Below are 26,384 nucleotides of genomic sequence, written 5' to 3'. Positions count from 1 at the left end.
CACAGCTTTCCTGCTTTGGCATTTCTTAGCTGGAACCGCTCTTCCCATGGAGTACAGGAACACCTTGCTCAGAAGATCTTGATCCATGCAATCGTTATGGGGGCAGGACTTTGAGACACGAAGCCAGGGGAGCCCCAGACATCCCTTGACAAGAGCCGCAACAGCTCAACAGAGCGGACAGTTGAATCTTGGAGGAAAACATCAGCCAACCACCAGGGCACCAGCTGACCCATCCAAGAGCAACACGTCTTAAACCACCCAACACAGAATCGTCAAATCATCTACGCTGGAAAAGACCTTTAAGATCATCAAGCCCAACTGTCACCCCAGCGCTGCCAAGCCCACCACTAATCCGTGTCACTAAGGGCCTCGTCTACACGGTTTGGGAACACTTCCAGGGATGGTGACTCCACCACTGCCCGGGGCAGTCTCTTCTAATGCCTGACCACCCTTTCGGGGAGAAACTGTTCCTAACATCAAGTCTAAATCTGCCCTGCACACACTGAGGCCGTTTCCTCTTGTCCTTTCCCTTGTTACTTGGGAGAAGAGACCAGCCACCTCCTGGCTCCATCCTCCTTTCAAGTAGTTGCAGGCATAACGGAACCTGAACACACCGCATCTCCTCACCTGCCCTTAAATTCAGCAGACTTGAAGGCTCCAAACTCCAGGACTCACCAACATCCACCTGAATCACCACGTGAAGCTGCACAACACCCATTAATTTATTTCATGGTTGATGCCAACCAATGCCAGCTCTGCCTCTCAGCTCAAAATCAAGGACCACAGCAACTGGTGTGTTCAACCCAACCTATTCCATGGCTCCCTCTTGCTGACAATTCCACTTCATTTGCTGCTGCGGTCGCAAGGAGTCAGCATCAAACTGGAGTCAAGGTTAGTGTGGGCTCCTAGTGTGGAGATGCCGGGATGAGAGCCAAGATCAAGACCTCAGACAAGCCTTTTCTTTCTCTGCTCCATCAGCAAATGAGGTAGGTGGGAGATGACTACCCAGAGAGAGCTACAGATGTGGCCGCCAAGCTCTTAGAACCCTCCTCACCTCACAGTCAGCGTCAGAGGCTCAGGGGATCCCTTCACATTGAACTGGAATTCCTCTGTGAACTGCCCCACGACACTGGCATTGAAGGAGATCCAGATGGCCTGATGATCAAAAGGCAAAAGCATGCCCTCCCGGGGGCCAAAGGTGAAGCAGGAGCCCAGAGCTCTCTCCGGAGGGACCACGCTGAAGGGAGTCTCAGTAACTCCTCTGTTGAGAAGGAACACCTGCAGCAGCAGCGAGAAGGCAACATGGAAATACATGAGGAATCCTCTTTGCTTACAGAAGGCTCACTTCTTTTCTAGTTTAGCAATTAACATCTGTAAAAGGCAGAAGATGCTGAGCGCTGCTGCCAAATACAACAGGACGAGTTCTGCCTCGGGGATTTTTTCCATGCAAAGCAGGGATAACTTCACACAAACAGAGCCACTCTGGGCTTATTCCCCTGACACAGAGCACTCCACTTGACCTGCAGTGCCAAGCGCCTGCTCAGCACCACCAAGTTGATTCAGACCCATCCCACAGCTCCACGAGGCTCGCTGCTGCCCGCGAGCCATCCGGATCCACCCCATGCCCTGCGCCCCGTCCTGCTCACCCTGTAGCTGTGGCTTGAGCCAACAGTCACCTCCCCGATGCTCAGCTGGTCACAGCTGAGTTGGACCTGGGGCCCGACGCCTTCCCCGCTGATGCACAGGGGCAGCCTGGTCTCACAGCCTGTGGAGGGAAATCTCTGTGAGTGCAATTCCCTCTGCTACCCGGCACTTTCCAGGTTGTCTCAGTGCTGCTGCCGGTCCCTGGGCTGGATGGAACCAGCTCTAGATGCTCCAGGAGAAGATACGGGACCCATCTTGTCCCTCAGGACATGCATCTTGGGGCTGCTTTCTCATTTCTAACCAACCCCCTGGGCCGGTGTCTCAGAGAACCACAGAATGTTTTGTGTTGGAAAGGACCTTAAGATCATCCAGTTCCAACCCCTTGCCATGGACAGGGACACCTTCCACTAGAGCAGCTTGCTTCAAGTCCCGTCCAGCCTGAACTTGAACATTGCCACGGGTGGAGCAACTTCCTTGGGCAGCCTCTTCCAGTGCCTCACCACTCTCACAGGAAAGAATTTCTTCTGTATATCTAAACTAAATCTCCCCTGTTTAAGCTCGAACCCATCAGCCCTTGTCTTATCTCTCCAGTCCCCGATGAAGGCTCTCTCTCCAGTCATGGAAAACCAGCCTTCTCACTGAGCAGATCACATAAGCCATAAATGTACTGCTAACGTGCACATCCCTTGGTGCAAAGGCAACCGAGACCTCAAGGCTTACAGCTAAACTCCAAGGTGGGTCCTTTCCCTTACATTTGCTAGAGATGACAGAGCACAAGATCTTCAGTCTGAAGGCTGCTCTCAGCCACTGAAGCAGCCTAAGGTGCCTGAATCCTGGCTCAAATTTTGGATGAGCTCTCACTGCCATCCCAGCCTACTCTGCACACAAAGTGAGCAGCACGAGAAGGAGGAGAGAGCCACGTCACAAAGACTCATCTTGGAGGTAACTGGTCTACAGGGGCCTGGTGCTCCTTCACTAAAGCTGTGTTGCAAATGCTGGCAAAGCCATGGCGGGAAAGCTTATTCCTTCACTGCTTGGTCACTTCTGGGATCAGGAAGGCAGAGCCAGGCATCCTGAGCCCTGGCCTCCGACAGGAGACCACCAGGAACCACGGGGACAGCGGCGTGTGCCAGCACTGCCCTGTTGAGCCCTCCAGAACTACATGAGGTCCGAGTGGGCTGGAAGAGTGTTTCTACCTCCTCTGTGGGAACAGGAGCAGGAGGAAAGAGCTGTACCTGAGATGTCACAGTAGACTGTCTCTTGGTAGACTCTGGCTTCTTCGGGCTTAAAGATTACATTGATTTCAAGGGAAGAATTGGGCAAGACATTTCCCTCCTGAAACAGAAGTGACAGCAAACCATTTATCTTCAAACATCACATTCTTGTTTCCACTGCAGCCCTGGAAGCCTTTATTTAGAGCATCAGCAAAGAGCAAGGAGCAAGCAACACTTGTCAACAGGATTTACAGGAGAGCTTGGAAGCAGCAGCTTCCAAAGTCCCTCGCCTTTACTGGCACCCGGAAGGGGCATTTTGTTCCCCTCAGAAGAGACTGAGCTCTTGCTCGCGGATTTAAGTCTGGGCCACGCTACCAGTTTCTGCAACTCTCTGCTGCTCTCGCAGAGGATCCTGGCACTGGTGCTCAGTCCCAGGAAGCCCTGCCACACATTTCAGGAGGCATCCCTGGTTTCTATAGGCTCTCACTTCCTGTAACTGGTTTAAGGATAGGCACCTCTCAGCTTTACACGGGCTGCAGGAGCAACCAAGAAGAGAACAGCAGCCCCTTCCTCGGAAAACAAAATAGAAAAAATAAACTACTTTCACCCACTGTAAAAGAAAGAAGAGGTTGGGATTATTCCAGGGTTTACTCCAAGATGAGAAGGGATGCTGCGCTGCTCAGACAGCAGCCATTCTTCATCTCAAGACCATGCAAATACTCAGAAGGCAGGCTCTGGCTGATTGAAGGCCATGGGGTTTTTGCTGGCATCACCAGGAAAGTGAGCAGTTTTCTCTACCTATCTGCAGTAGAACTCAAAAATCCCGTTTAAACCTGCCAGCCTCGTGTCCAGGCTCACAGACGACACTGGAAGGGAGACTCAGACGTGGTATAAATCCAGGTTTTAGGAAGGGATTGCTGTGCTTGGGCTCAATTTGGCCTCCTTTCCACCCAGGACCATTGCATTCTGCAGGTCAGTATGTGAACTAACAGTGCACCAGTGTCCTTTCTTCACCCCCGCGCGCTACGTGGGAATGTGTCCTTACGGAGAATAACTGATACCTCTGAACACTGTGAGGACACTCATGAAGTGCCCTTAATTCACAGCCCTTGCAGCAGAGCCCAGCCTGGGGTCGGCTCTTGCCGCTGTTCAGAAATGCTTTTTGCAACAAGTGCCCCTAGCCTCACCAGAAACCGGATGTCTCCTCTCTTGGCACATCAAGCAGCTGATGTGGGATCTGCCAAGGGACCTCCTTCAGAGATGAGAAGGAGGAGGAGCAGCAGGAAGGGAGGTTCTCAGCCATCACTTACCATGGGCACAATGGTGAAAATATCACTGCAGAAAGGCATGGAGCCTCCCTGCACCTCTGTCCCCTGGTTCTGGGAGCTGCAGATGGGAAGGGAAGGGTGTTCTCTGAGAAGGGGGACCAGCCCGTGCTCCGCAGGAACATCAACCAGCTTGTCCTCTTCCTGCCTCTGCAGCCTGTGCCATGGGAGAGACGAACCAAGCAGATAATTGAATAAGCAGCAGATTTGCAAAGCCTGTCGTGTCAGTGCACGAGCAGCAAAGCACTCGGCGAGGAAGAGCAGCAGCTCAGCACAGGGCTGACCCTGAGACACAGGCTCCCACATGGATCCCATTATTGCCGTTCTTCCCAGCACAGCAAGGAGTTTTACTCCTCACTGACGAGCTAACAAGAGGTTTCTTAAAGCTGGCAGCCCCCAAGAAAAAGCCTCCTGCATTGGGAGGGGAGAAGCAACTGGCTTTCAGCTGCTCGTTACCAGCATCACACTTTTCCCCTTCCCTTTTGCACCCACAGGGGTGAGGAGACAGTATCTGCACTGCCTTCCACCAGAGGATCCCGGTGCACTTCCAAAGCAAAGCAACGGATTTGGGCATCCCATCACTTCAGTGACACAAATGGCTTTCTGAGCATGAAAACAGAGGTGCCAAGAGACGAAGGGACTCTGCCCAGCATCACCTAGTAAAGAAGTCAGGACCAGCATCTCTGAATGCAAACCCTACGTGGAATCTTGAACCACCTCATCTTTTCCCTCGTTTTGGCCTCCACTGCAGAGCTGTGATGCACTTAACCTCTCCCTTTATTGGCGACTGCAGCAGAAATCATTCTAGTGTTTAAAGATCACAAGCGGGAGATGAAAGGGGAGCCCTGCTGCAGAGCGGTTGCTCCTTGCTGGCACACTGCTGTCCCCCCTTCACGCTCCAGTCCCCTGGCCATGAAGAACCAGCGGGTGACAGCACTGGGGGACCAGGGGAAAGCTCCACGTGCAGCAAATCGAGGCAACGCTGTGTGAACGATCATCACCCAGCTAAATCCAAACGCAAAGAGAAGGGAAACAGGCAAGGACGTTACTTGCTGCACACACACTGAGCCTCGCGCACATGCTGTGCATGAGGAGGGCTTCCACACACTGGCGTGAGCAGCCCTCAACTCAAGCTCCGTCAGCAGGCCAGAATCACATCCCCAAAAGCGCTGCAGGAGGGACACCTTCTAATGGGCCATGTCTTTTGGGGTCACATCCCAACACAGGCTCCTGCACTGCCTCCTCTCAGGAAAAGGCCCTCTCTCCTCTGAGATCTCAAAAGCTTCTCTGACAGCAGGACGGTGGCCTTGGACCATCCCCAAAACTACGAGTAAGGAGGAACCAAGCGTCGTGCTCAGAGTCAAGGACAGAGACTGGCACGACAGCAAGTCTCATACGTAAAAAATCAGGTTGAAGTGAACTCTGGGGAAAGCTGGTGGCTTCTGAGGGGACAGAGGATCACCCAGGGTCCAGTCCGAGACAGGCAGGTGGGGAGAGATGCTAAAGAAATGGTCCAGGGAAGAATCAAGGCAAGCTCACGAGATTTTCTTTTAACTCAGTGCGTTTGCACAGAACTCACACACTGTGTCATTAAAAACAGACAACCGTGGAAAACTAGTTCTGGCCTTTGAGGCATTTCTGACCTAATTACGCTGAACTTGATGTGCTCAAAGCCCTTGAAAAGTGCTGCAGTTCAAGGCAGTTTCCTGATCAGCTCTGGGTTCAGACTAACTCCTGTATATCTGCACCCATCTGAGCCTGAGAAGTCGCACAAGGATTGCCCAAGTCACATAAGCTTTAAAGTGTCATTTCCAGTTCATCCCCCCAGGCTGTGAGTGTTTCTCTGCTGCCTGAAATGGCAATTTCAAAGCTTTGCCAGAGACACCCTTGGAAGAACCTGCCCCATCTCTCACCACCACGACGACACAGGTTGCTGAAGCCCAAAAGCACTTCCAAGTCCTGGCTGCCCTCCCTTCCCCGCAGAGCCCTCCACATCTGCCCAGCCTATGAGGAAGGGGAGAAACACCTCGTTGGGCCAGAAACCAGGACACTGAAAGGCAATTCCCCAGCCTACGGCAGGACGGCCTCCACCTTCTGGGCCAACCAAGCACTCTACCCTGCCTGTGACTGGAAAAGGAGCCTGCCAGCTTATCAAAGAAGAAACTGCTAGAGTATCACAATAGCTGTGCCACCTGCAGCTCTTCAGGGCTACTGCTCAGTGCAGTCCCAGGTACCGAGTGCTGACACCTTCCTCAGCCTCATGGACCCTCCGTAGTGCATGGATCTCTGAACTCAATAGTTTGCCGCTCCCAAACGTGAGTTTGCCCTCTCAGGCAATCCAGTGATTGCACTCAACCTTCTCTCCCCAAAACATCATCCTCAGCTGTAGCACGGCTGGGACTGCAATGGCAAGGGTTAAGCTCCATGCTGTGCATGGGTTTACGTGCCCTAATCCATTCAAAAGCCCCAACAGCCCTCTGAGACCGTGTGTTAGTTTTCCCCTGGGGCATCTATCTTTCTGAGACGAATCTCTCAAACAAACCTCAGCTTCTGCCGCTCCTCCTCTTCCTGATCAACAAAACGCTTCCACTGGAAGTGGGCCGTGATGGCACTCTGATTGTGGATGACCAGGGATCTTAGCTTTGACAGCGTGACAGAAGTCTTCTCAACTGTCAAGGAGCTCTTGTCAAGCCTGATGTTGACATTTACAGCTGTTCCACAAAGGCTTTTGTGAACATCTTCACCTGGAACAAAGCAAAAGCAAGTCTCGCCTCATCTCACTTGCTGACGGAAGTACAAGGAACAGAACAATCTGCAGGCAACAGAAGAAAGAGCTGCAGTTTTGAGCTGCATAAGCAGTTCCCCGGATCAGGACACTTAGCATATCCTGACAGCTGCACATGCTACAGCATGAGGATGTCCTGGCACCACCTTAGGCACCTTATTTTGTGGGTCGTTCGTGGAGATGTATCTTTTCAGATGTGCCCGGGTGCCCTTTGGGCTGCCATCCCACTCAGGTCACAGGGAATTCTACATCCAAGTCACTCAGTGATGCTGAGGAGCGCCACCTCAGCAATGCCTTGCCCAGGGTCTCCTGCAGGCAGGAGATGCCCCCAGTGTCGTGTCATCCTCATCTCCTGGTCCTGAAATATTGGGCATAGCTCTGATCTCAGAACCCAAGCGGGAGCATTTGAAATGCAATGGAGAAGGGCAGAAACAACAATGGAAACTACAGAGCAGCTTCTGTGCTGAGCTCTGCACTCAACAGGCTGCTACTGGGCCCTCGGATCCATCTGCCAACTCCTTCTTTGGCTCCTGCTACGGTCACAGCCAGGTGCCTCACCACTGCCCGCACATTCTTCCTTGTCAAACGTGCTGCTGTTACCACTTCACCACCGGAGAAGTGAGTCCCTTCACTAGGGTAAGTGTCCTCTGGAAGGCTGGAGACTTACTTCCAGCACCAGAGCAACACGCACAGCAGCACAGCCATTTCAAAGTGTTTCTCCAAGGTGGTGTTCACGACCTACCTTCAGACATCATTGCACCCTCACATTACTGACTCCAGCCAGCCCTAGCAGCAGCTTGCTCATAAACCTCACCACTAAAGAACTGCTGCTAACAAGGCGGTTTCTACAGAATCATTCCCAGGCTACAGCAAAGCTCAGAGCACCCTAATGGCTACCGCTGCCACAGTTACTGCTCCTCCTGGTCACAAGTCCTCAGCATGGCCCAGCTCTCAGCACAGCACCAACTGTACCCATGCAGCACATCACAAGAATAGGGTCTCTACCTCAAAGGCCTTCCCGGGAACTGTAACACAACAGATCGGGATGAAAAGCAATGACCCGTCAGGAGAGCTCTAGGGGACAGGTTGCAGGCTCTTCAGAGAGCTCTCTTGCACGTTAAAAGCCATCTCCTTTTCAGTCAGGCTCCCTGCTGTGAGTTCTTCTGCAATGGAGCACCCAGAATATTCGCCATCGCCCCCGGTGCACCGTGCGCAGGAAGATCTGCCTGCCTTGTTACAGGCTGAAATATTCCAGCACAGGAATATCTGGCAGCCAGCAGGGGAGCTTTGCTCTACTCAGCGTGAAGGAACCTTGCAGAAGGGATTCAACAGGACAATGAAGCCACCAGATGATGACAGACAGCGCAGACACCGCTCTGTTTCGAAGGACACACGGAGGGTGCACCATGCGCTTACCTGTGTCATAGTGAACGATCATTGGACTCGTATAAACACCGGTCTTTGGTGGGTGGAATTCCACCGTGACTTCCATCGCTTCTCCAACGCCAAGAGTCCCAATGGAGGGATCCACAGAGAAAGGGCTGCAACACAAAGAGAGAGATCAGGACTGTATGGGAGATCCGGGCCCTCCGTTAAGTTTGCAGTCTAGTTCGCTTCAGCTCACTTGTGCAAGCAAGGAGCAAGCAAACCACAGTCGGTACAAGAAAACCAGAACATCCAGGATCAGAAATGGAGCGGGTGACTCTCCCTGCTGAAAGAGAACCAGACCTCAGAAGATCCCGCAGTATACCACGACCCCAGCCCCCCACACTCTGCACCCAGTTCTCAGTTCTCAGCTCTTCACCTCTGCACACGTGCAATCCAGTTACTCAGAATTCTACTTTTTTGTGTAGTTCACTTAAAACTTTCCTAATGCTTCCCATTTCTTTATTGCAACTTGGGACTGAAATAGTTCATTGCCGAAGTTCGGGAACTCTTAAAACCCTTGTCAAGGAGCTCTCAACACACGCTCTATTACCCAGTAGAGTAGTTGGCAAGCACCTTGCAAATAGATGCTAGACTTCACTGGGTATTTACTGTGGTGGTGCCTCTCACCAGCTCATTGCTTGCCTGTTTCTTGAGGCTGTGTTTGGGATCCGTGACCTGAGCCCCTCGAACTGTCCTCTGCCACACAGCACCTTCTTCAGCAGTCAAGCTGCCTTCCTACCTTGCCTCTTCCAACCCAACAGCATCAGACCTGCACGATGCTGCGTTGGAGACACCACTGCAGTGTAAAACTTGCTTGCAGAGCTTTCTCAAAACACTGCAAGCAATGGCAAACCCCACGTGTCCTGCCCATCTCCAGCACCTCAGATGCTCTGCCTCCTTTTTCTCACAGTTTACAAGCCCATGACCACGCAACAGCGTTTTGCGCAAGGGATGAGCTCCTTTACCTCAGAGTGGTGATGCTGTAGCAAGCCTCCCGCTTCCCCACGTTGCGCACCAGCAGAGTTTTCTGGGTGCTGAACCTGACTGGACACTCGGAGAAGTTCAGCTGCTCAGGGAAGTCCAGGCTGGCTCGGGCACCTATGGCTCGGATAGGCACAAAGAACTTCTCCCTCTCTGTGATGATGATAAGCTCGTCGAAATAATCCTGCAGGGAGAGAAACAATCTCAGCACAGTGCCTTTAGCACCATGCCCATGGCAGAAGAAGAGCTGCTGGTTTCTGTGACTCTCACAGTAGCATTCGTTAATGTACATGCACTTTTTACCTTCATGGCCTTTCATTACAGATTATTTCACAAGCAGGGGCAGCCAGGGACCATGGGGCAGATCCTCTTTAGTCTCTACAGGCATGCTGCCCGAGGGTAGGCCAGAGTATTGAACTACATTTAAGCAGCAAACAGAAGATGAGGAAAAGGCCATGCACAGGCAGCAGACTCTCAGCCCTGAAGCCAACAGACATTACGTTAAATATTCCACCACTGAAGGGGAAAACAGCCTGAAACAGGCAAGAGCCTCCAGCCTATGGGAGCACAACCTTCACCCCCAGGAAAGAGTCTCCCCCAGGTCTAGATCCAGTGCAACTCCACTGAACGCAGGCCACTTCTTCAAAACCCACACCACATGCCTGCTTTGGAACCCAGCCCTGCAGGTTCACCTTCCCCTCAAGGCGCCATCTCTCAGGACCTCCACTCTCACCTTGTCCTCATCAGGTCTGAAAAGGATGCGGTAGGTTGAAGACATGCCCGGTGCTACCTTATAGTCCTCATTACTCGGGCTGATCAACTCGAAGTAAGGAGAGTTCCCCAGGATGACGTTCAGCAGACGAGGAACCTGCAGGGAAGACACAAGTAGGATTTTGTCGCTTGTGGAAACATGAGAAGGGACCAGGACAGGCCATGTGACATCCTTCCTTACCACCTTTCCAAAACACTTTTAGCTCTGAAGCTACACGCACGTAACACACGAGGGTGGACTTGAATCCCTTCTGCTGAGCTACACAGCTGCAGCACAGAGACAGTAGGAACAACACGCCCTGCTCTGAAGGCAGCAGGAAGGAGATGCAGTACCTCAAGTCACCTGCGTATTCAACAAGCCCAAAGAACATGCTTGCTTCTGCCTGCACACATCCATGCAGTCATACCTCTGGAGGGGGAATGTATTATCTGAAGGCAAACCAGCGTGCGTTATACGGGGAGGGAAGGAAGTCACTTCTGACACACCAGGGTGGAGCGGGGTGGTCAAGCTGCGGTGCTAGTCATGGCGGTGGACCAGCGAGAGAAGCAGACCACAGACACTCTGGGCTTCCTGAGAATAAAAGCATTCCTCAAGAGCAAAAGGACGAGCGCAGGAAGACAAAAGAACAACCCCAGGAAGAAGCAGATGGCTAAGAGAATTTAAAGGGGGCTGCAAAGCAGCAAGGGAGATCCGTAATACAAGGAAAGGCTGGTGCAGAGATGAGAACACCCAACGTGCCTCTACGATGGATACCACAGGCACGGAGACAGCAAACAGACATTCTCTAGCACACAGGCAGCAACGCCCCAGCACCCAATCTCATCTCAGAAAGCATAACAAGGAGACTTTGAATGGCAGGCAGCTCCACTGATGAACACGACGAGCCTTGGAAAAAATGCAGGCTCATTCTGCACCCCTGACCCAAGCCTGGTGACCCATGGCCAAGGCAGCCCTGGACGCTCTAAACACCCTTTGCTCCCACCAATGCCCTGGGGCAGCAAGCTCCAGGAGCCCATTTCCCACTGCAGCCACACGTTCTGGTCGCCAAGTCCCTTGGCACGTGAGCCCAGGTGGCAAAGATCTTCAGCAAGAGCCACCCAGGATGCCTCTGAGGGTGCTGAGGAGCAGCCTGAAGACAGGAAAGCAATTCGACAGCAAGTAGGCAAGAGCAGTAAGCATAGAGTGCAGCACTTCCGTATCGGAGTGAATACAGAGCACCTATTGGGCTCGATTACACTTTGCCTCTGTTACACATTGCTGCTAGCTGCAGTTTTAGGGGGTAGACAACCTCAGCTACCACGCAGGATACATCAGTAGGATTCCGAGGAATGTGGGAAACTCGTGAGACAGAGCACAATGTTCCTTTTCTCCAGGACATGACCAAAACCCAGCAAAATTAGAACATAATGAACTCTCTTGGGATTAGCATCTCTATCTTTGTGCATTTAAATATGCCAAGGGTTTTCCTTAGAGCTGATCTGCCTTTTACACCAGGGCTCTCCGACGCCTGAGGTTGTACCAGCTTCACAACTGATTCATTTTGGGTAAAATCAACAGTTCACACACTGCCTCCCCTTCACAGGGCATAGAAATCCCAAGCTGCAGCTGTTACCAGTCTATTACGTTTTATTGGGAATGGCACCAACATCAATGCAGGTGTTGTTTTCCACTTGGGAAGCACGAATAGAGCAAATTCACTGTTTGCCTCTTTGCTGGTACTTGGCAAAGGCAAACATTCTGAGGTGCTGCACGGATGAGGGAGCAGCTGAAGCCAAAAGGCACAGTGGGAATGAAGCAGAGCAGTAGGAAAAGAGAAGCTGAGGCCCATTTTAATAAGCGAAGGGCACACCTGCAGCAAAGATTGCCCAAAGTCACTGTGAACCACACCAGTGGTGTCCCTTGGGCATAGGTACCCACATTGCAACTTCCCAGTATGCCCAAGCTACACCAGGAATGACACAGTACTCTCTGGGAGTAACTGAGGGACCATACCTTCATCCTTCCTTGCCAAAGGCTCTTCCATGCTCTACCACGTCCCTGTAAAACCTGTTATCTCAGGAGATACTCTGACTTCTCTTGCTGTTCCTCCCCCTACATTAAGCCCTGACGGTGTCACTCCTTTTGTCCCCTCCTTTGTTTCTCCCAACAGGGAGATTTGAGGAGGGCGTTAATTCACCTGCACACTTCCACCTCCCCCCCGCTCCCCGCTGTGCCCTCCTCTCACACACACGTCTTGCTCTTTCTTACACAACCGGATCCTGAATTACGCCTGTTTCTCACCTTTCTCTGCTTCTAGCACACTTCCTCTTACGTACCAAGAGAATCCCTGTGCGGAAGAAAGCGCTCCGCGACAGGACGTTGAACTCAGCCCCTTTCCTCCCTCCTGTCTTTTCCCACCAGCTTGCTCTTGGCACATGCCTCACTGGAGCAAACGTTTCCCCAGCTGAAATTCAAAAGGTCTCCATTTCCCCCTCTACAGCAGAGCAGAACAAAGTTGCTGCCACTTCTCAACTTCTCCCTGCTCATTTTTCTTAGGAAATCTCAACAGGATCACAATCTTTCCCGTTCAAGTTGGAGACCTTCAGGAGCACATTACCCTGCCTGTGCTGGGATTCTCCAAAGAGAAAGCACAGCCACGCTGGCTTAGAAACACCTGAGCAGAACCGAACTAAGCTTAGCAGGAGCCTCAAGTGGCACCTCAAGTCCTCCCCTTTAACTGCTGCTGCTAAGCCAGCCTGTTTCCCCTGCTCTTCCAAAACACCCAGCCTGGAGTGCTAATGCCAGGAGTTACAACTTACTCCAGCACAAAGTGGAGAAAACTCAAGCCCTGTGCTTTGACACGGAGTTGCACACAGGGGGCTCAACAGGCTGAGAGAGGGAAACATGCCCTGCCAGAAACCAGGATTAACCAAGGAGCCACCGGGACATGGTGCACACTCGCGGTAAAGCATGACAGCAGGCAAGCACTGCCCAGCCCTCGACATTCCCATCAGTCCAGGGCTTTCAAGGGGAAGCATGCTGGCTCAGAAAGCTCCTTTGGCTTAGTTACCACCAGTGCGCGGCCAAAACCAGCGGCAGAATCCCCAGCATGGCAACATTTCCCCCATCTTGCAGAATCACGCTGCTGAGACATTTTATTCTGGATGCGCTGCACTGCAGCAGGTAACTTGCTCTGCTGCACACCACGTGAATTCCACTGCTCTCCTCCTCCAGCCCAGTGCTCAGCCTCCACAGCCCAGCACTTACCCTGTCGATGTTCCTCAGAGCTAGCGCCGCTATGTAGAACTGGCGGGGAACGTAGTTCTCAAACACCACCTCGGATGGGAACGGCTGGAACAACCTCTGGTCCAGGCCAACTGCTGAGAACTGCAGATGCAAGACAGAGCAGAGAGAGCTTCAGCTGCTGGGAGAAAGATTAACGAATGAAGATCCCACACTGATCTCCAGTAAATACAGTCTCTTGGTGAGTACATCTGCCCAGCTCACACTAGGAGATGGGAGCCCACCCACCTCCGCTCTCAGCTCACAAAACGTTTCTGGACCATGTTGAGCAGCCTCAAGCTAAGAAGCTCTTTTGCAGGCTGTTTCTCCAGGCTGCCTTCTCCAAAAGGCAAAGCAGCGCCCACCTCCAGCAGAGCCCTCTGCTAAGGGGCTCACTCAGCTCCAGACGCTTGCTGGAACAGTCACGAGCACTCAGGGAGCAAGCAAAACCCAGGAGTTTCCAGGAGCCTCCACAGGAAACAATTTGCAGGTGAACTTCCCTCTGAGACAGCGAGACTGAGTCCCACGCATCCCAAATATCTTTTTGGTTTTTTGATGCAGACCCGAGAAACCAGTCGGAAGACACCAGTACCAGGGAGGAAAGGCCAACAAGAAAGTAACAGGGCAGGAGGGAAACAGACAAATGAGGTGAATGCTGGATGGGGATGAAGTTTCAGCTGAAGTCTCAGCATCACGGGGCAACTTGAGCTAGACTGCAATTCGTATCCCCTTTCCCCACGAGCTTTAAGTTGATGCTTCACTGTATTCTCTTACTGCTCGTTTCTTGAACACCGCTGCAGAAGCAGCTCTGAAAAATGCACGCAAAGACCAAACGCTGACCCAGCAGAGGCAGTACTTGGAGATAATTCCTCCCTGCTTGCTCTCCCCTCTCCCAGCTGCACTGCTGTCACTCGAGAGACACAGGCAGCTCTCCCGCTTCTCCACAAAAGCCACGCTCAGGCCGAGCCCAGTAGCTGTAGCACTGCCAGTTATTTGGGCGCCCGTCTTACGTGTTCCCACCTCCTGTGCTGCCTGGGGCAACCCGTAACCGATGTGCTACATCAGGTCTCTTGCTGGCAGCTTTCTGCTCAACAGCCTACCTCAGTCATCCACCCACCTGGACTGTGTGTTAGACTGAGCAGTCCTGCAAGAAAAGCAGCTTTGAACATCCATCTAAGAGAACACTGATCCAGGCAAAGCGCATCCACTCTTCTCTGCCCAGCAAAACCCACCCACTGCAGCAGAGGTTCCACTGCCTTTGTGCAGACCAGGACTTCAATGGCTCATTGGAGAAATGTGTTTTTTGCCTTTCCCCCAGCAGAAAGAACTCCACCGCCACCAGTTGGAAATGACAACAGGACCTCATCACCAAGCTGCTTGGGTAAGCTGGAGGCAAGGCTGCCACAAGCACGTGCCCTCTTCAAATGTCACATCAAACGGCAAGGAGAAGAGCAGGGAAAGGCTACCTTTTGATGGGAGACTTCACCCATGTCCCGAAGCTGGGTAGCCCGGGGCCGCCTCATCTCCCGAGGGCTGGCCAGCCTCTGCCTGGTGGTGAGAGACTCTTCTGCCTCTCTGACCAGCTTCGGATTACGAGATGCTACCACTCTGCTCTGGAATCCATCCGCCCTTCTGGAGGACCTCATGGGCCGGGGGGTCTTGCCACTGGCCATGTCGCAGAGGTCGCCTGGAAGAAGCAACAGTTGGACAATCCACAACCCCAGAACCTTAAAACCCTGGACCCACGGAACCCTGGAACCCCGCAACCTCAGGGAAGGGCTCTTAAAGCTCACCCAGTTCCAACCCCCTGCCACGGGCAGGGACACCTTCCACTAGGGCAGGTTGCTCCAAGCCCCGTCCAACCTGGCCTTGAACGCTGCCAGGGATGGGGCAGCCACAGCTTCTCTGGGCAACCTGTGCCAGGGCCTCGCCATTCCTGGCACACCCAAAGGACACAGCTGTGTCTCCAGCCTCTGGCATCCTTCCTAAGCGGAGAACACAGGGCCTCCCCACCCTCATTCATGATTAGACCATATTTAGGCTCCATTCATAGACGTAAAACCCCACAACAAACAGACCCTGAGCCAAAACAGCCTTTTGCTCTGGGGGCAGTCCCACGAGCCACACAGACGCACCAGGCGCTACTGGCACTTCTCACCCTCTCTGCAAGGAGCCTGATGATGTTTCTAACTAAGTCAGCACAGAGTTCAAGACTCTGATTAAGAACTATAGTTTCTCAAGGCTACTTTGCCTGGCTCACGTTACAAAGATTATCTGGCAAAAACGGCTCCTTCCAGGCAGGAAATCACCCCACTGCCCAAGAGCATTTCTCCATGCAGAAGGACGCCCTAATTTTCACTTGTTAACACCCAAACTCCAGGCTCCCTCCAGGCACTCCAGGCTGCCACAGCAGGAAAAAAGCAGGAAACCATCGAAGGCACATGAGCAATTAGCTCAGAGCTACGTAAAATCCAGGATGATATTCCCTCCTGCTTCCCTGTGCTCCACATCACCTCTGCTGTGTGCACTTGCTGTACACAGCAAGACAGCATCTAGGCAAAGATGGCCATTCCCTGCCCCTCGACTGCTCCCCACACCCTGCAAGCAAGGCAATCACTTCATTCCTTTACTGCCAAGGCAGCGACAGCACGGCACGTGTTTGTGGTGCCGGGCCCTCCACGGCTTCAGGAAACAAGGCTACCGTTTCCTTTTGTCCTTGCAAGAAACTCCAGAGCTCTGCACTGCCCTACGGACAGGAGGACCTGCTGCAGCAAGAGCTGGGATTTAGAGCTGGAAATAACTCCTTTTCAAGGGAGAAACCTAATGGGGATGATCCAGCATTAAGCTGGGTTTCAGTGGTTTCTTACCGGGTCTTAAGAATAACTGCCTTATTCGTTCCAATTCTCCGAGCTGTGATTTCACTTCACTTGAAACGAACCCTGTCGTCGCCCCCACAATGCTTATTTCCAGAGGGCTTCCAACCTCCAGAGCCCAGCCAGCCCAGCAGCTTCCCCCCGCGCCCTGGAGCAAGGCTCTTCCACAGCCCCAGAGCCTGCAGGGACCAGCCTCCCAGAGGAGCAGGAAAGGAGCACAACGGAGCAATCGGGCACATCTCCCTGCAGGGGCAGGACAAACCAGCCACCAGGACACAGCACCCCTCCAGCCCACCACCCCACGGCTCCCTGCTCCCCACCTCAGACAGCCAAGGCTCCCTTTGCTGCAGGACCTACAGCCTAGCTCCAAGTCTCTACCCTCACTGCAAGTTGCACGGCAATTTCAGAGCCCGTTCAAGCCCTTCTACCTGCCCAGCCCTGCTCTTAGCCCAGGGATGTTTAAATCCTGCCGGCTATCACACAACTGCCCCATCCCTGCTGCCAGCGGAGCTGCCTCCTCCCTGCCCAGGGCCAGACGCTACCTGAGCACGGGTGATTCACGCTTCTCCTGGAGGATTCCTCCGTGCGGGGCCCAGCCTTGGCTCCTGAATGCCCTCGCGCTGCTCGGCAGCTGTGGGCAGCTGCAGGGACAGGAGCCGCACAGGGACGCCTCGGTGTGGCTCTTGCCCACCAGCACAGCAGCTAACTGCTGCTGGGCTGCCAACAGCCAGGGGAACCTGGGCAGCAAAGGACAGGGCTGGCACCTGGGCTGCCCAGCCCCTCTCCTCAACGCTCTGGCTTTGCCAGCTAGGGCAGGGTTTCACCAGCGCCTCGAGGAAGCAGAGCTCAGAGCCTGACAGTAGCTCAAGCCTGCTCCTGCCTCAGCGGCTCAGCAACTCCTGCTCTCACTGGGCCACGGCTGCTGCTCGCATTTAACAGCAGCAGCTCCCCTGTACGTCACAATAGGCGAGGGCCACACGTGGCTTCCACGGCCACCGCAGGGCCTTGCTAAAGCTACAGCCTTGCGGATCCCTGCAGCCCCCCGACGCCTTCAATGTCTCCCCCACAGTGAAGCCCTGCACCAGGGCTAAAGTGCACCTTACAGCAGCATTTGGTCACGCTCCGTGAGCGACACATAAATTGCTGGAGACACCGCAGATGAGCCAAGAATTTCCCTGCTTCAGCAGGAAAGAAAAAAGCTTCCGCACTGACTACAAAGCAACCATTTAATTCCTACTTTGCTGGCCCACGAGGAGCCCCGCCACACCAGGGCCATGGCCAGGCTGCCTTTGGGGTGACCCCTGTTGCTGTCCCTGGTGAGCACCCGTCGATGACTTTGTACCCATTAAGCCTGCGCACACGGGCACACGCACCACACAAGGCCACCCAACTGCCCGGGGCATCTCAGCTGCCAGGAGCTTCACACGTTTGCAGCACAGCGTTTGCCAGAAACAAAAGCTTCCCATGAGACTCGGGGCCACAGGCAAAGCAAATCCTCACACCTGCCTGGCGGGGAACGTGGAGCCCTCACTTTGAAACCAACACTCATCATCTGGGCCTTTACAACACAGGCAGGGAGGATATGAGCCCCGAGTGCTAACTGGCTCTCCAGGCAGCCAGCCTCTGGAAACACTCCAAAACATGTCCCGCACCATGTCCAGCCACGAATCCAGCTGGAAACTGGAGAGCTCAGGCAAAGACACCTCAGGCGTGACACCCCTGTGTGCTGAAGGCACCAAGGCAGAAGCTCTCTAACTAAAGGAAACCTCTTACAAAAGCTCTACCACAGCTGACATCATTAATAGGAGCCCACTAGTAGAGCTTCCTGCTATTTCCTTCATAACCTTCAACTGCCAGCCAACGCTGAGACAGCCCAAGCTCCCTTCCAGGGTCATAGAATCATAGAATAGTTAGGGTTGGAAAGGACCTCAAGATCATCTAGTTCCAACCCCCCTGCCATGGCCAGGGACACCTCACGCTAAACCATCCCACGCAAGGCTTCATCCAACCTGGCCTCGCACACCGCCAGGGATGGAGCACTCACAACCTCCCTGGGCAACCCATTCCAGTGTCTCACCACCCTAACAGGAAAGAATTTCCTCCTTACATCCAATCTAAACTTCCCCTGTTTAAGTTTTAACCCCTTACCCCTTGTGCTGTCACTACAGTCCCTGATGAAGAGTCCCTCCCCAGCATCCCTATAGGCCCCCTTCAGGTACTGGAAGGCTGCTATTAGGTCCCCACGCAGCCTTCTCTTCTCCACGCTGAACAGCCCCAACTTGCTCAGCCTATCTTCATACGGGAGGCGCTCCAGTCCCCTGATCATCCTCGTGGCCCTCCTCTGGACTTGTTCCAGCAGTTCCATGTCCTTTTTATGTCGAGGACACCAGAACTGCACACAATACTCCAGGTGAGGTCTCACAAGAGCAGAGTAGAGGGGCAGGGTCACCTCTTTCGACCTGCTGGTCTCGCTCCTTTTGATGCAGCCCAGGATACGGTTGGCTTTCTGGGCTGCGAGCGCACACTGCCGGCTCATGTTCATTTCCTCATCGACCAGCACCCCCAGGTCCTTCTCTGCAGGGCCGCTCTGAATCTCTTCTTTGCCCAACCTGTAGCTGTGCCTGGGATTGCTCCAACCCAGGTGTAGGACCTTGCACTTGTCATGGTTGAACTTCATAAGGTTGGCATCAGCCCACCTTACAAGCGTGTCAAGGTCCCTCTGGATGGCATCCCTTCCCTCCAGCATATCAACCGGACCACACAGCTTGGTGGTCACTGGCAAACTTGCTGAGGGCGCACTCAAGCCCACTGTCCATGTCAGCGACAAAGATGTTGAGTAAGACCGGTCCCAACACCGCTCCCTGAGGGACACCACTCGTTACCGGTCTCCAGCCGGACATCGAGCCATTGAGCACAACTCTTTGCGTGCGGCCGTCCAGCCAGTTCTTTATCCACCGAGTGGTCCATCCATCAAATTGATATCTCTCCAATTCAGAGAGAAGGATGTCGTGTGGGACAGTGTCAAACGCTTTGCACAAGTCCAGGTAGATGACATCAACTGCTTTACCCTTGTCCATCAATTCTGTAGCCCCATCATAGAAGGCCACCACATTGGTCAGGCAGGATTTCCCCTTAGTGAAGCCATGCTGGCTGTCACCAAGCACCTTGTTGTTTTTCATGTGCCTTAGCATGCTGTCCAGGAGAATGTGCTCCAAGATTTTACCAGGCACAGAGGTGAGACTCACTGCTCTGTAATTCCCCGCGTCTTCCATTTTCCCCTTCTTGAAAATGGGGGTTATATTTCCCGTTTTCCAGTCGTCGGGAACTTCACCTGGCTGCCATTATTTTTCAAATATGATGGCCAGTAGCTTAGCAACGTCATTCGCCAGCTCCTTCAGGACCCGCGGATGGATTCCATCAGGTTCCATGGACTTGTGCACGTTCAGGTTCTTAAGACGGTCTTGAACCAGATCCTCTCCTATAGTGGGCCTAAGGTCTTCATTCTCAAATTTTTACCTTTAAGTGGAACCGACTGAAGTCTTAACCGCGCTTTCCCAAAGAATCTTAGAGAATAACAGAATCGTAGAACGCTTTGGATTGGAAAGGACCTTAAGATCCTCTAGTTCCAACACCCTGTCACAGGGAGGGACACCTCACACAAGAACATGGTGCCCAAGCCCCGTCCAACCTGGCCTTGAACACTGCCAGGGATGGAGCATTCACCACTGCTTTGGGCAACCTGTGCCAGTGCCCCACCACCCGCACAGTGAAGAATTTCTTCCTTCTAGCTAACCTGAACTTCCTCTGTTTCACTTTAAGCCCATCACCCCTTGTCCTCTTGATACAGTCCCTGATGAAGAGTCCCTCCCCAGCATGCTGGTAGGCCCCCTTCAGATACTGGAAGGCTGCTATGAGGTCTCCACCCCGCCTTCCCTTCTCCACGCTGAACAGCCCCAGCTTTCTCAGCCTGTCTTTGTACAGGAGCTGCTCCATCCCCCTTAGCATCCTCGTGGCCCTCCTCTGGATTTGCTCCAACAGCTCTAGGTCCTTCTGTTGAGGACACCAGAACTGTACACTGTGCTCCCAGGGGGGGTCTCATGAGAGCAGAGGAGCAGGATCACCTCCCTTGACCTGCTGGTCATGCTCTTGGTGATACAGCCCAGGACACAGGGGGTTTCCGGGCTCAAGCGCACGCTGAAGCGCCTCATGTTCCAACCCCCAGGTCCTTCTCCTCACGCTGCTCTGAATCACTTCTCTGCGCAGCCTGCAGCTGTGCCTGGGATTGCCCTGACCCAGGGCCAGGAGCCTGCACTCGGCTTTGCTGAACTTCATGAGGCTGGCCACCTCTCCAGCATGTGCAGGTCCCTCTGGATGCCATCCCTTCCCTCCAGCGCGCCGGCTGCACCACACAGCTTGGTGTTGTCTGCAAGCTTGCTGAGGGCGCTCGATCCCACTGTCTGTGTCAGCGACAAAGATGTTGAACAGGGTCTGCCCCAACACCGACCCCTGACGGACACCATTCGTCACTGGTCTCCGTTTACACATTGAGCCGTTGACCGCGACTCTCTGTGTGCAGTCATCCAGCCAATTCCTTGTCCAGCGGCTGTGCATCCAGCGAATTCATGCCTCTCCCGTTTAGAGACAAGGACGTCGTGTGGGAGGATGCTAAATGAAATTTATTGGCTCCAGAGAGCACGAACGTGGCGGGAAGGGCCAGGGGCAGCTGGTCACTTGCGGGTGGAGGGCAGGCCCCGGAGGTGGTAGATCCAGGAGCCGCCAGGGCAAGAGACCACCAGCCTGCTGGTGACAGGAGCCGGGCCGCCCGTGAAGGAGACGGTGATGGTGGTGCTGCTCTTGGCGCGCAGCATCTCGGGGGCCCTGACGCTGAAGGCCGGGTGCTTTACGGCATACTGGAACGCCGTGGCCCTCGGGAAGACGTTCCTGAAGGAGATGGAGATGGTGCCGCCGGCTGGGATGAGGAAGGGGCCCTGGGGTTCAGGGGGCAGCGCAAGGCCGATGAGTGGGATGCAGTACTGCCCGCCCAGTGCAGAGCTGAGCTGCAACGTGGCCTTGGCTTTGCCCAGGTGGCAGGGCTCAAAGGTCACTTCCACATTCAGCTCCGAGCCCCCAGCGCTGGCGGGTGCCGCACTGATGGATTTTGCCGTCCGGAAGTCGGCACAGTCGGTCTGCGCAGGGGAGACAAGAGACCATGGGGGGTTGGTCACAACAGCAGAGCCAGCGCCTCGGGAAGAACACGATGGTCCCCTGGCCCTGGCCCGTCCCACCCAGACCATAGCCCTGGTGAGTGCCTGCGGTGAATGGGCACGAGAAGTGTGCAAACGTGCCCAGCAGGAACAACCCTGCACCCAAGCCCCAAGACTGCCAGACCTGGGCTGCAAGCGGGAAGCAAGCCCAGGCACCACGGGGCCTGCAAAAGCAGCTCCAACCAGGGCAGCAGACACGGGCCCGCAAGGGAGGACAAGCCCACACTAGTGGGAAGGCCCCTGGGCTCACATGGCCACCCTGGCTCTGCCAGGCCACGCCAGAGGCACTTGGACCCCCTGGTGGAGAGGGCTGGTGCTGGCCAGAGGAGCTGCCTCCCAGCCAGAGCCCTGGCAGCCCGGGCTCACCTGTAGGAGGTACTCGGTCTCCTGCTGGGCAAAATTCCGGATTTTGGTGGTGATGGTCTGACGGGAGCCCAGCGTGGTGCGGAAATACACGGGCTTCTCTGGCCTGCTCGAGGTGGCTTTCAGCTGCAGGTTGTAAGACAGAGAGCCCAAGTCGCTGCTCTGGAGCACCAGGTGCCCCGTGCTCTCACCCGTTTTCAGGGGCTGATACTCCAAGACAAGATCCACCTGGGAGGAAGGAAGGAAAAAGCCACGGCGTCAGGCACAGGCAGGGAACACGTGTGCCTGAGAAGGGGGCAGCTGGTCCCTGCTCTGCTCAGGCAGCGCTTGAAGGCTGGGCTGCCTTCCCCGCTCTGACTCCCTCTCTCTCGGGCACAGCCTTGCTCCTTCTGGGGGACGGTTCACTCAGGGACAGATCCCAACAGCTCAGAGCCCTCCAGCATGATGCCAGAAGCTGCCCACCCTAAAAAGCCCCTGTGCTCCCCCAGGGCACACACCACCTCCTGTCAATGCAGGCTGCAGACAACCTGGCCGCGGGATCAGGCTTGTCCTGCAGCCACTCGCACCTGGAAGCAACACATTAAATGAGGGGCACATGGCACAAGGGCCTGCCACGTGACGCCCAATGGCGGCGTGTTACAGGGGCCAGCAGGGCAGACTCCACCAGCGCAGGATGATTCCCACTGGGGATATTCTCGCACACTGCTCCCTCTCTACGTCATCGGCAGGGAGCTGCCACCACGGAAAGAGGCCCCACATGGCTCCTTTCAGGCATCACCCTCCAAGAGCCCCCCCTCCGGCCACGAGTAGGGAGAGCAGAGTGAGCCGGAGGAGCTTTGCTCCTACCTTTGACTGTGCAGGAACAGTAAAGTGCTGTGGAACGCTGACGTCCGGCACTTTGCAGTTGATGGCAAACGTCACCGGGACAGGCAGAGGGTTGTCCACCTTGACGGTGGAGGACACTCTCTGCCGAACGGCGGTGCTCATTTCAACAGTGCCGATGGGTCCCGAAGCCATCACCTTGAAAGTCACCATGTGGAACAAGTACTCTCCGGTTGTCTCGTTGAGGAAGGTCACCTGAATCAGACAGAAAGGGAAGTGCTGCTCATTCCACACATGAAAACAGACCCGGAAGAGCCCACCGAGCTCAGCGCCCTGCTTCCAGGAATGGCTATGAGCACCCAGCGAGGAGGAGTGCAAGACCAGAGAAAGCACCTGTGGTATTTCATAGGACCCGTGCACGTGGAGGTATGAAAACGGGCGTGTAGCTTCTCAGTGAGCCAACAGCTCCTTGAAGGGCCCTGCAGACCAGTGTCCTCACTCACCTTTGCCCTGTAGACTCCTTCTTTGTAGGAGAAGAAGGTGAGCTGGTAGTCCTTCTTCGCAGAGCTCGGCACGTCGATGTATGAACACCCCTGCAGCACGGAACTGCTTTCCAGGTTCTCTGGTTTGAGCATGTCAATAACCACCAGGAACCTGCGGGTGAGAAGGACGCAGTGAAGGTCAACAGGAAGGACTCCCATAGGATACCCATCGTGCGGGGGTACAATACAGTCCCTCTCATCCTCAGTGCCTCGGGCACAGGGCGCCAGCTCTCACCCCCCTTGGAGGTAAGCCCTCCAGGATGGCTCTGCACAGGCAGAACGTGGGTATGGCCAGACACAGCCAAGGAGTGGGAAAAGCTTTCAGGAGGGAGCTTCCAGGCACTGGAAGCTTCCTTCCTTGTGCTGCTGCAGGGATTGCTCATGAGGCCAGACTCCCTGGGCTGGACTCACCTCTGTGGTCTCTGCAGCCAGTTGGACACAGGGATGAGCTCCGTGTGGGAATTCCTGCACGGAACCTGCCGGGAAATGGCCCCTGAACACCTGGGGGCTTCAGCAGTTCCTTCCAGCTGGTAGCGTAAGCCTGTCCCGTCCGGCAGGGGGAAGAAGATGGAGCCCTACAGACAACGAATAGGACAAGTCGGCTCTGGAGCACCCCTGGACAGTCCCACGCCTGAGGCTCTCACTGAGGCAGCTTTCAGCACGTCCAGCTGGCAGAGCTGTGACTGCAGCCCTGTCCCGCGCAGGAGACAGACGCCAGCGTCGCACCTGCTCTGAGCTGCTTGTGAGCGGGTGCGTGGCCCACAGGACACGGCACAGCTACAGGACACAGAGGCATCATCTCTGGGCAAAGCAAGGAAACACGGGCCCTGCAGCAGAGCTGCTCTGCACATCCCAACACTCCCTTACTGGCCCCACTCACCTGGGCATGTCCCTGCCAGCCTGTGCTCACGCAGGGACAGCCGTGGGCAGGGGGTGGCTGTCCCTGATGAGCTCCATTGCCTCAGTCCTGCTGGCCTTAGCCCCAACAGCGCTGACCAGAGAGCAGCCTGTAAGCTGGCACAACAGGGGCCCCCAGACATGGGCCATGGAAAGCTCATATCCATGCTCATTCTGGGTGCCCGTGCATCCCAGACACCTGCCTCTGCCTCCACAGCAGCTGAAAGCTGCAAGACTCCTCACGCAGGCTGTACGTTAAAGAGATGCTGAGCACGTGCGACCCTAAGGGCACAGATCTGCTGAGCACCCTGGAGACTTGAGGCAAGAAATCTCTGACCTGGCCCACTGTAAGGCCAGCTGGAGCGGGACAAGGAGCGCGACAAGGACCCGGCAGCTCCAGCACCACAGAGCCCTTCTGAACTGACCCCTTGGATTTGGGAGCTTGTTGCTGGCCTGGCACAGAAAACATTGCAGAGGGGCCAGTCACCCCCATGTGCCCAGCCTGAGACCTGCAGGAAGGGCTCCTCCCAAAGCTCCTGCATGACGCTCAAGAGATCTCTCTCGTTTCCCACCTGCCTGCTCACGGCCAGGACGGCACTGACAAACTGCAGGGCAGCTTTGCCCTTCTTGCTCCCTGCAAGCTGCAGAAGGACACCAGCCAGGTGCTGCTGGCAGAAGTGGTTGTGCCCGGGGCTTGGAGAGCCTGTGCAGCCCGTGCGCTGAGCATGGGGGTCTCTGAGCCCCCTGGGCTGCCACAAGCAGCGACCCAGAGCTACGCAGAACAAACTTCATTTCTTGGCCTGCAGAAAGCCTGGCTTTTTACGTTAGCTGCTCCAACACGTTTGGTGCTCAGTCCCGACTTCCCATCTGCCCTTTGCCCGTGCCTGGCCCCCAGCCACCACAAAACCCACCTTCCAACAGAGAGCACAGGACACCTTCAGCTTGGACAGGACCTCCAAAGGTCATCTCGGCCAACCTCCTGCCCAAAGGAGAGTGACCTACGAGGGTCAGCACGCTGGCACAGCTCACCTACCTGATGCTTCTTGTTCCCACAGCTCATGGTTAGGGGTCTGTAGGTGACCTGGTAGGCCTTTTCTTTTTGCCTGGCCTCCAGATGGATAAATTCAGGCCCTTTCCAGTATTTCCCCTCAACAATGGGCTGCAGGGTCCAGGCCTCGCTGCTCGGGTTCGACAGGAGGATGGTCTGGCTCTGCTTCTCACGCACATTGCAGCTGAAAGTCAGGGTCTGCAACAGAGGAGCACAGAGGCTGCGGGGTCGTACCCACAATCCTTGCCACTCTTCTCACGCTGGCTCTACACCAGGACCTGGAGCACGGGGAGCAGCTTTTCCTTGTCACATGCAAAAATTACACTTTGGCCACAGCTTTTGGAGTAAATCAAGCTGGTTGTTCTTGAAGAAGGGAGCAGAACAAGCCTTTCGCATGCTGGGTGAAAGGAAACTTCAGGGGAGTCCTGAAAGGAAACTGCTGTGCAAGGACAGATCTGCAGCCACACAGCCCTTTCCTTCATGGGCAGGATGAAGAGGAGCTCCATGCTCTCTTTGGGAGCAAGAGCCAACTGCTCCCAAGCTACCCCCTCCCAGGGGCTGGATGCAGATGCCTTGCCCCTTCCTACTGCTGAATGCCCTCCCCTGGCCCGGCACGGGGGAGAAGTGTGGCTGCGGGTGCAGTGCTGGGATACAGCGGGGTGGCTCTGTGGGGAGGGTCTCAGGAGAGCCCGGCAGGGTGCTCCCACGGCACGGGTGCTACAGTGCAGAGCCAGGACAACCGAGCTGCTCACTGGAGGAGCAACACCTCGAACAGGGGAGAAAGGCAATGACAGGGCTCAGGAACTCTGGCAGTCCTGCCCAGCACTTTCTCTCTGGGATACCCCGGCACAAGCCAGTCTGCGCTCGCAAGTGTCCTTCAGTTCCTGCCCTGGCAGAGATGTGGCGCAAATGCTGGGGTCCAGGGGCCCATCCTGTCCCTGCTGCGTTACCTCTCTGGTGCCAGGGGCCTCCACGCAGGATCCTGATAGCGTAAGGCGGAGCGCCTCGCTGCCCGGGATGAAGCACCGCAGCCCCTCGTACTGGACAGCCTGGCTCAGCTTCGAGGGGCGGAAGGTCACAATGAAGGGGACATCCACCCCTGGCCTGATGTAACCCTTTGTGGGGCTGATAGAAAAGTCCGGCTGGAAGCTCTCCACGTCCCACA

The 26,384-nt window shown here is 54.9% G+C and overlaps 2 protein-coding genes across 2 annotated transcripts in view; both read right to left on the bottom strand.

Moving 5' to 3' along the window:
- The window catches only part of LOC136005878 (hydrocephalus-inducing protein-like), a gene marked incomplete at its 5' end in the record, with an annotated part of 43,628 nt that extends 28,662 nt beyond the window's left edge, over positions 1-14,966 (bottom strand). Inside the window, 6 exons of the mRNA XM_065663770.1 lie at positions 6,734-6,927; positions 8,385-8,509; positions 9,362-9,561; positions 10,111-10,245; positions 13,396-13,515; positions 14,877-14,966. Of these exons, the coding sequence (XP_065519842.1) occupies positions 6,734-6,927; positions 8,385-8,509; positions 9,362-9,561; positions 10,111-10,245; positions 13,396-13,515; positions 14,877-14,966 (864 nt within the window). The remainder of the gene's footprint in view (positions 1-6,733; positions 6,928-8,384; positions 8,510-9,361; positions 9,562-10,110; positions 10,246-13,395; positions 13,516-14,876) is intronic.
- Positions 14,967-15,052: 86 nt separating this feature from the next.
- On the bottom strand, positions 15,053-25,402 carry LOC136005876 (hydrocephalus-inducing protein-like; the record flags this gene model as incomplete). Its single annotated transcript, XM_065663769.1, has 7 exons — positions 15,053-15,097; positions 21,077-21,469; positions 21,914-22,117; positions 22,763-22,987; positions 23,236-23,386; positions 23,686-23,849; positions 25,205-25,402. Coding segments are annotated over 7 exons (1,380 nt in total), but the record flags the coding sequence as incomplete, so codon positions are not given.
- Between the last annotated feature and the right edge of the window lie 982 nt (positions 25,403-26,384).

This window comes from Lathamus discolor, chromosome Z (genome assembly GCF_037157495.1).
Source record: "Lathamus discolor isolate bLatDis1 chromosome Z, bLatDis1.hap1, whole genome shotgun sequence".
Taxonomy (NCBI): Eukaryota; Metazoa; Chordata; class Aves; order Psittaciformes; family Psittacidae; genus Lathamus; species Lathamus discolor.
This window is presented reverse-complemented; position numbering and strand designations above follow the sequence as displayed.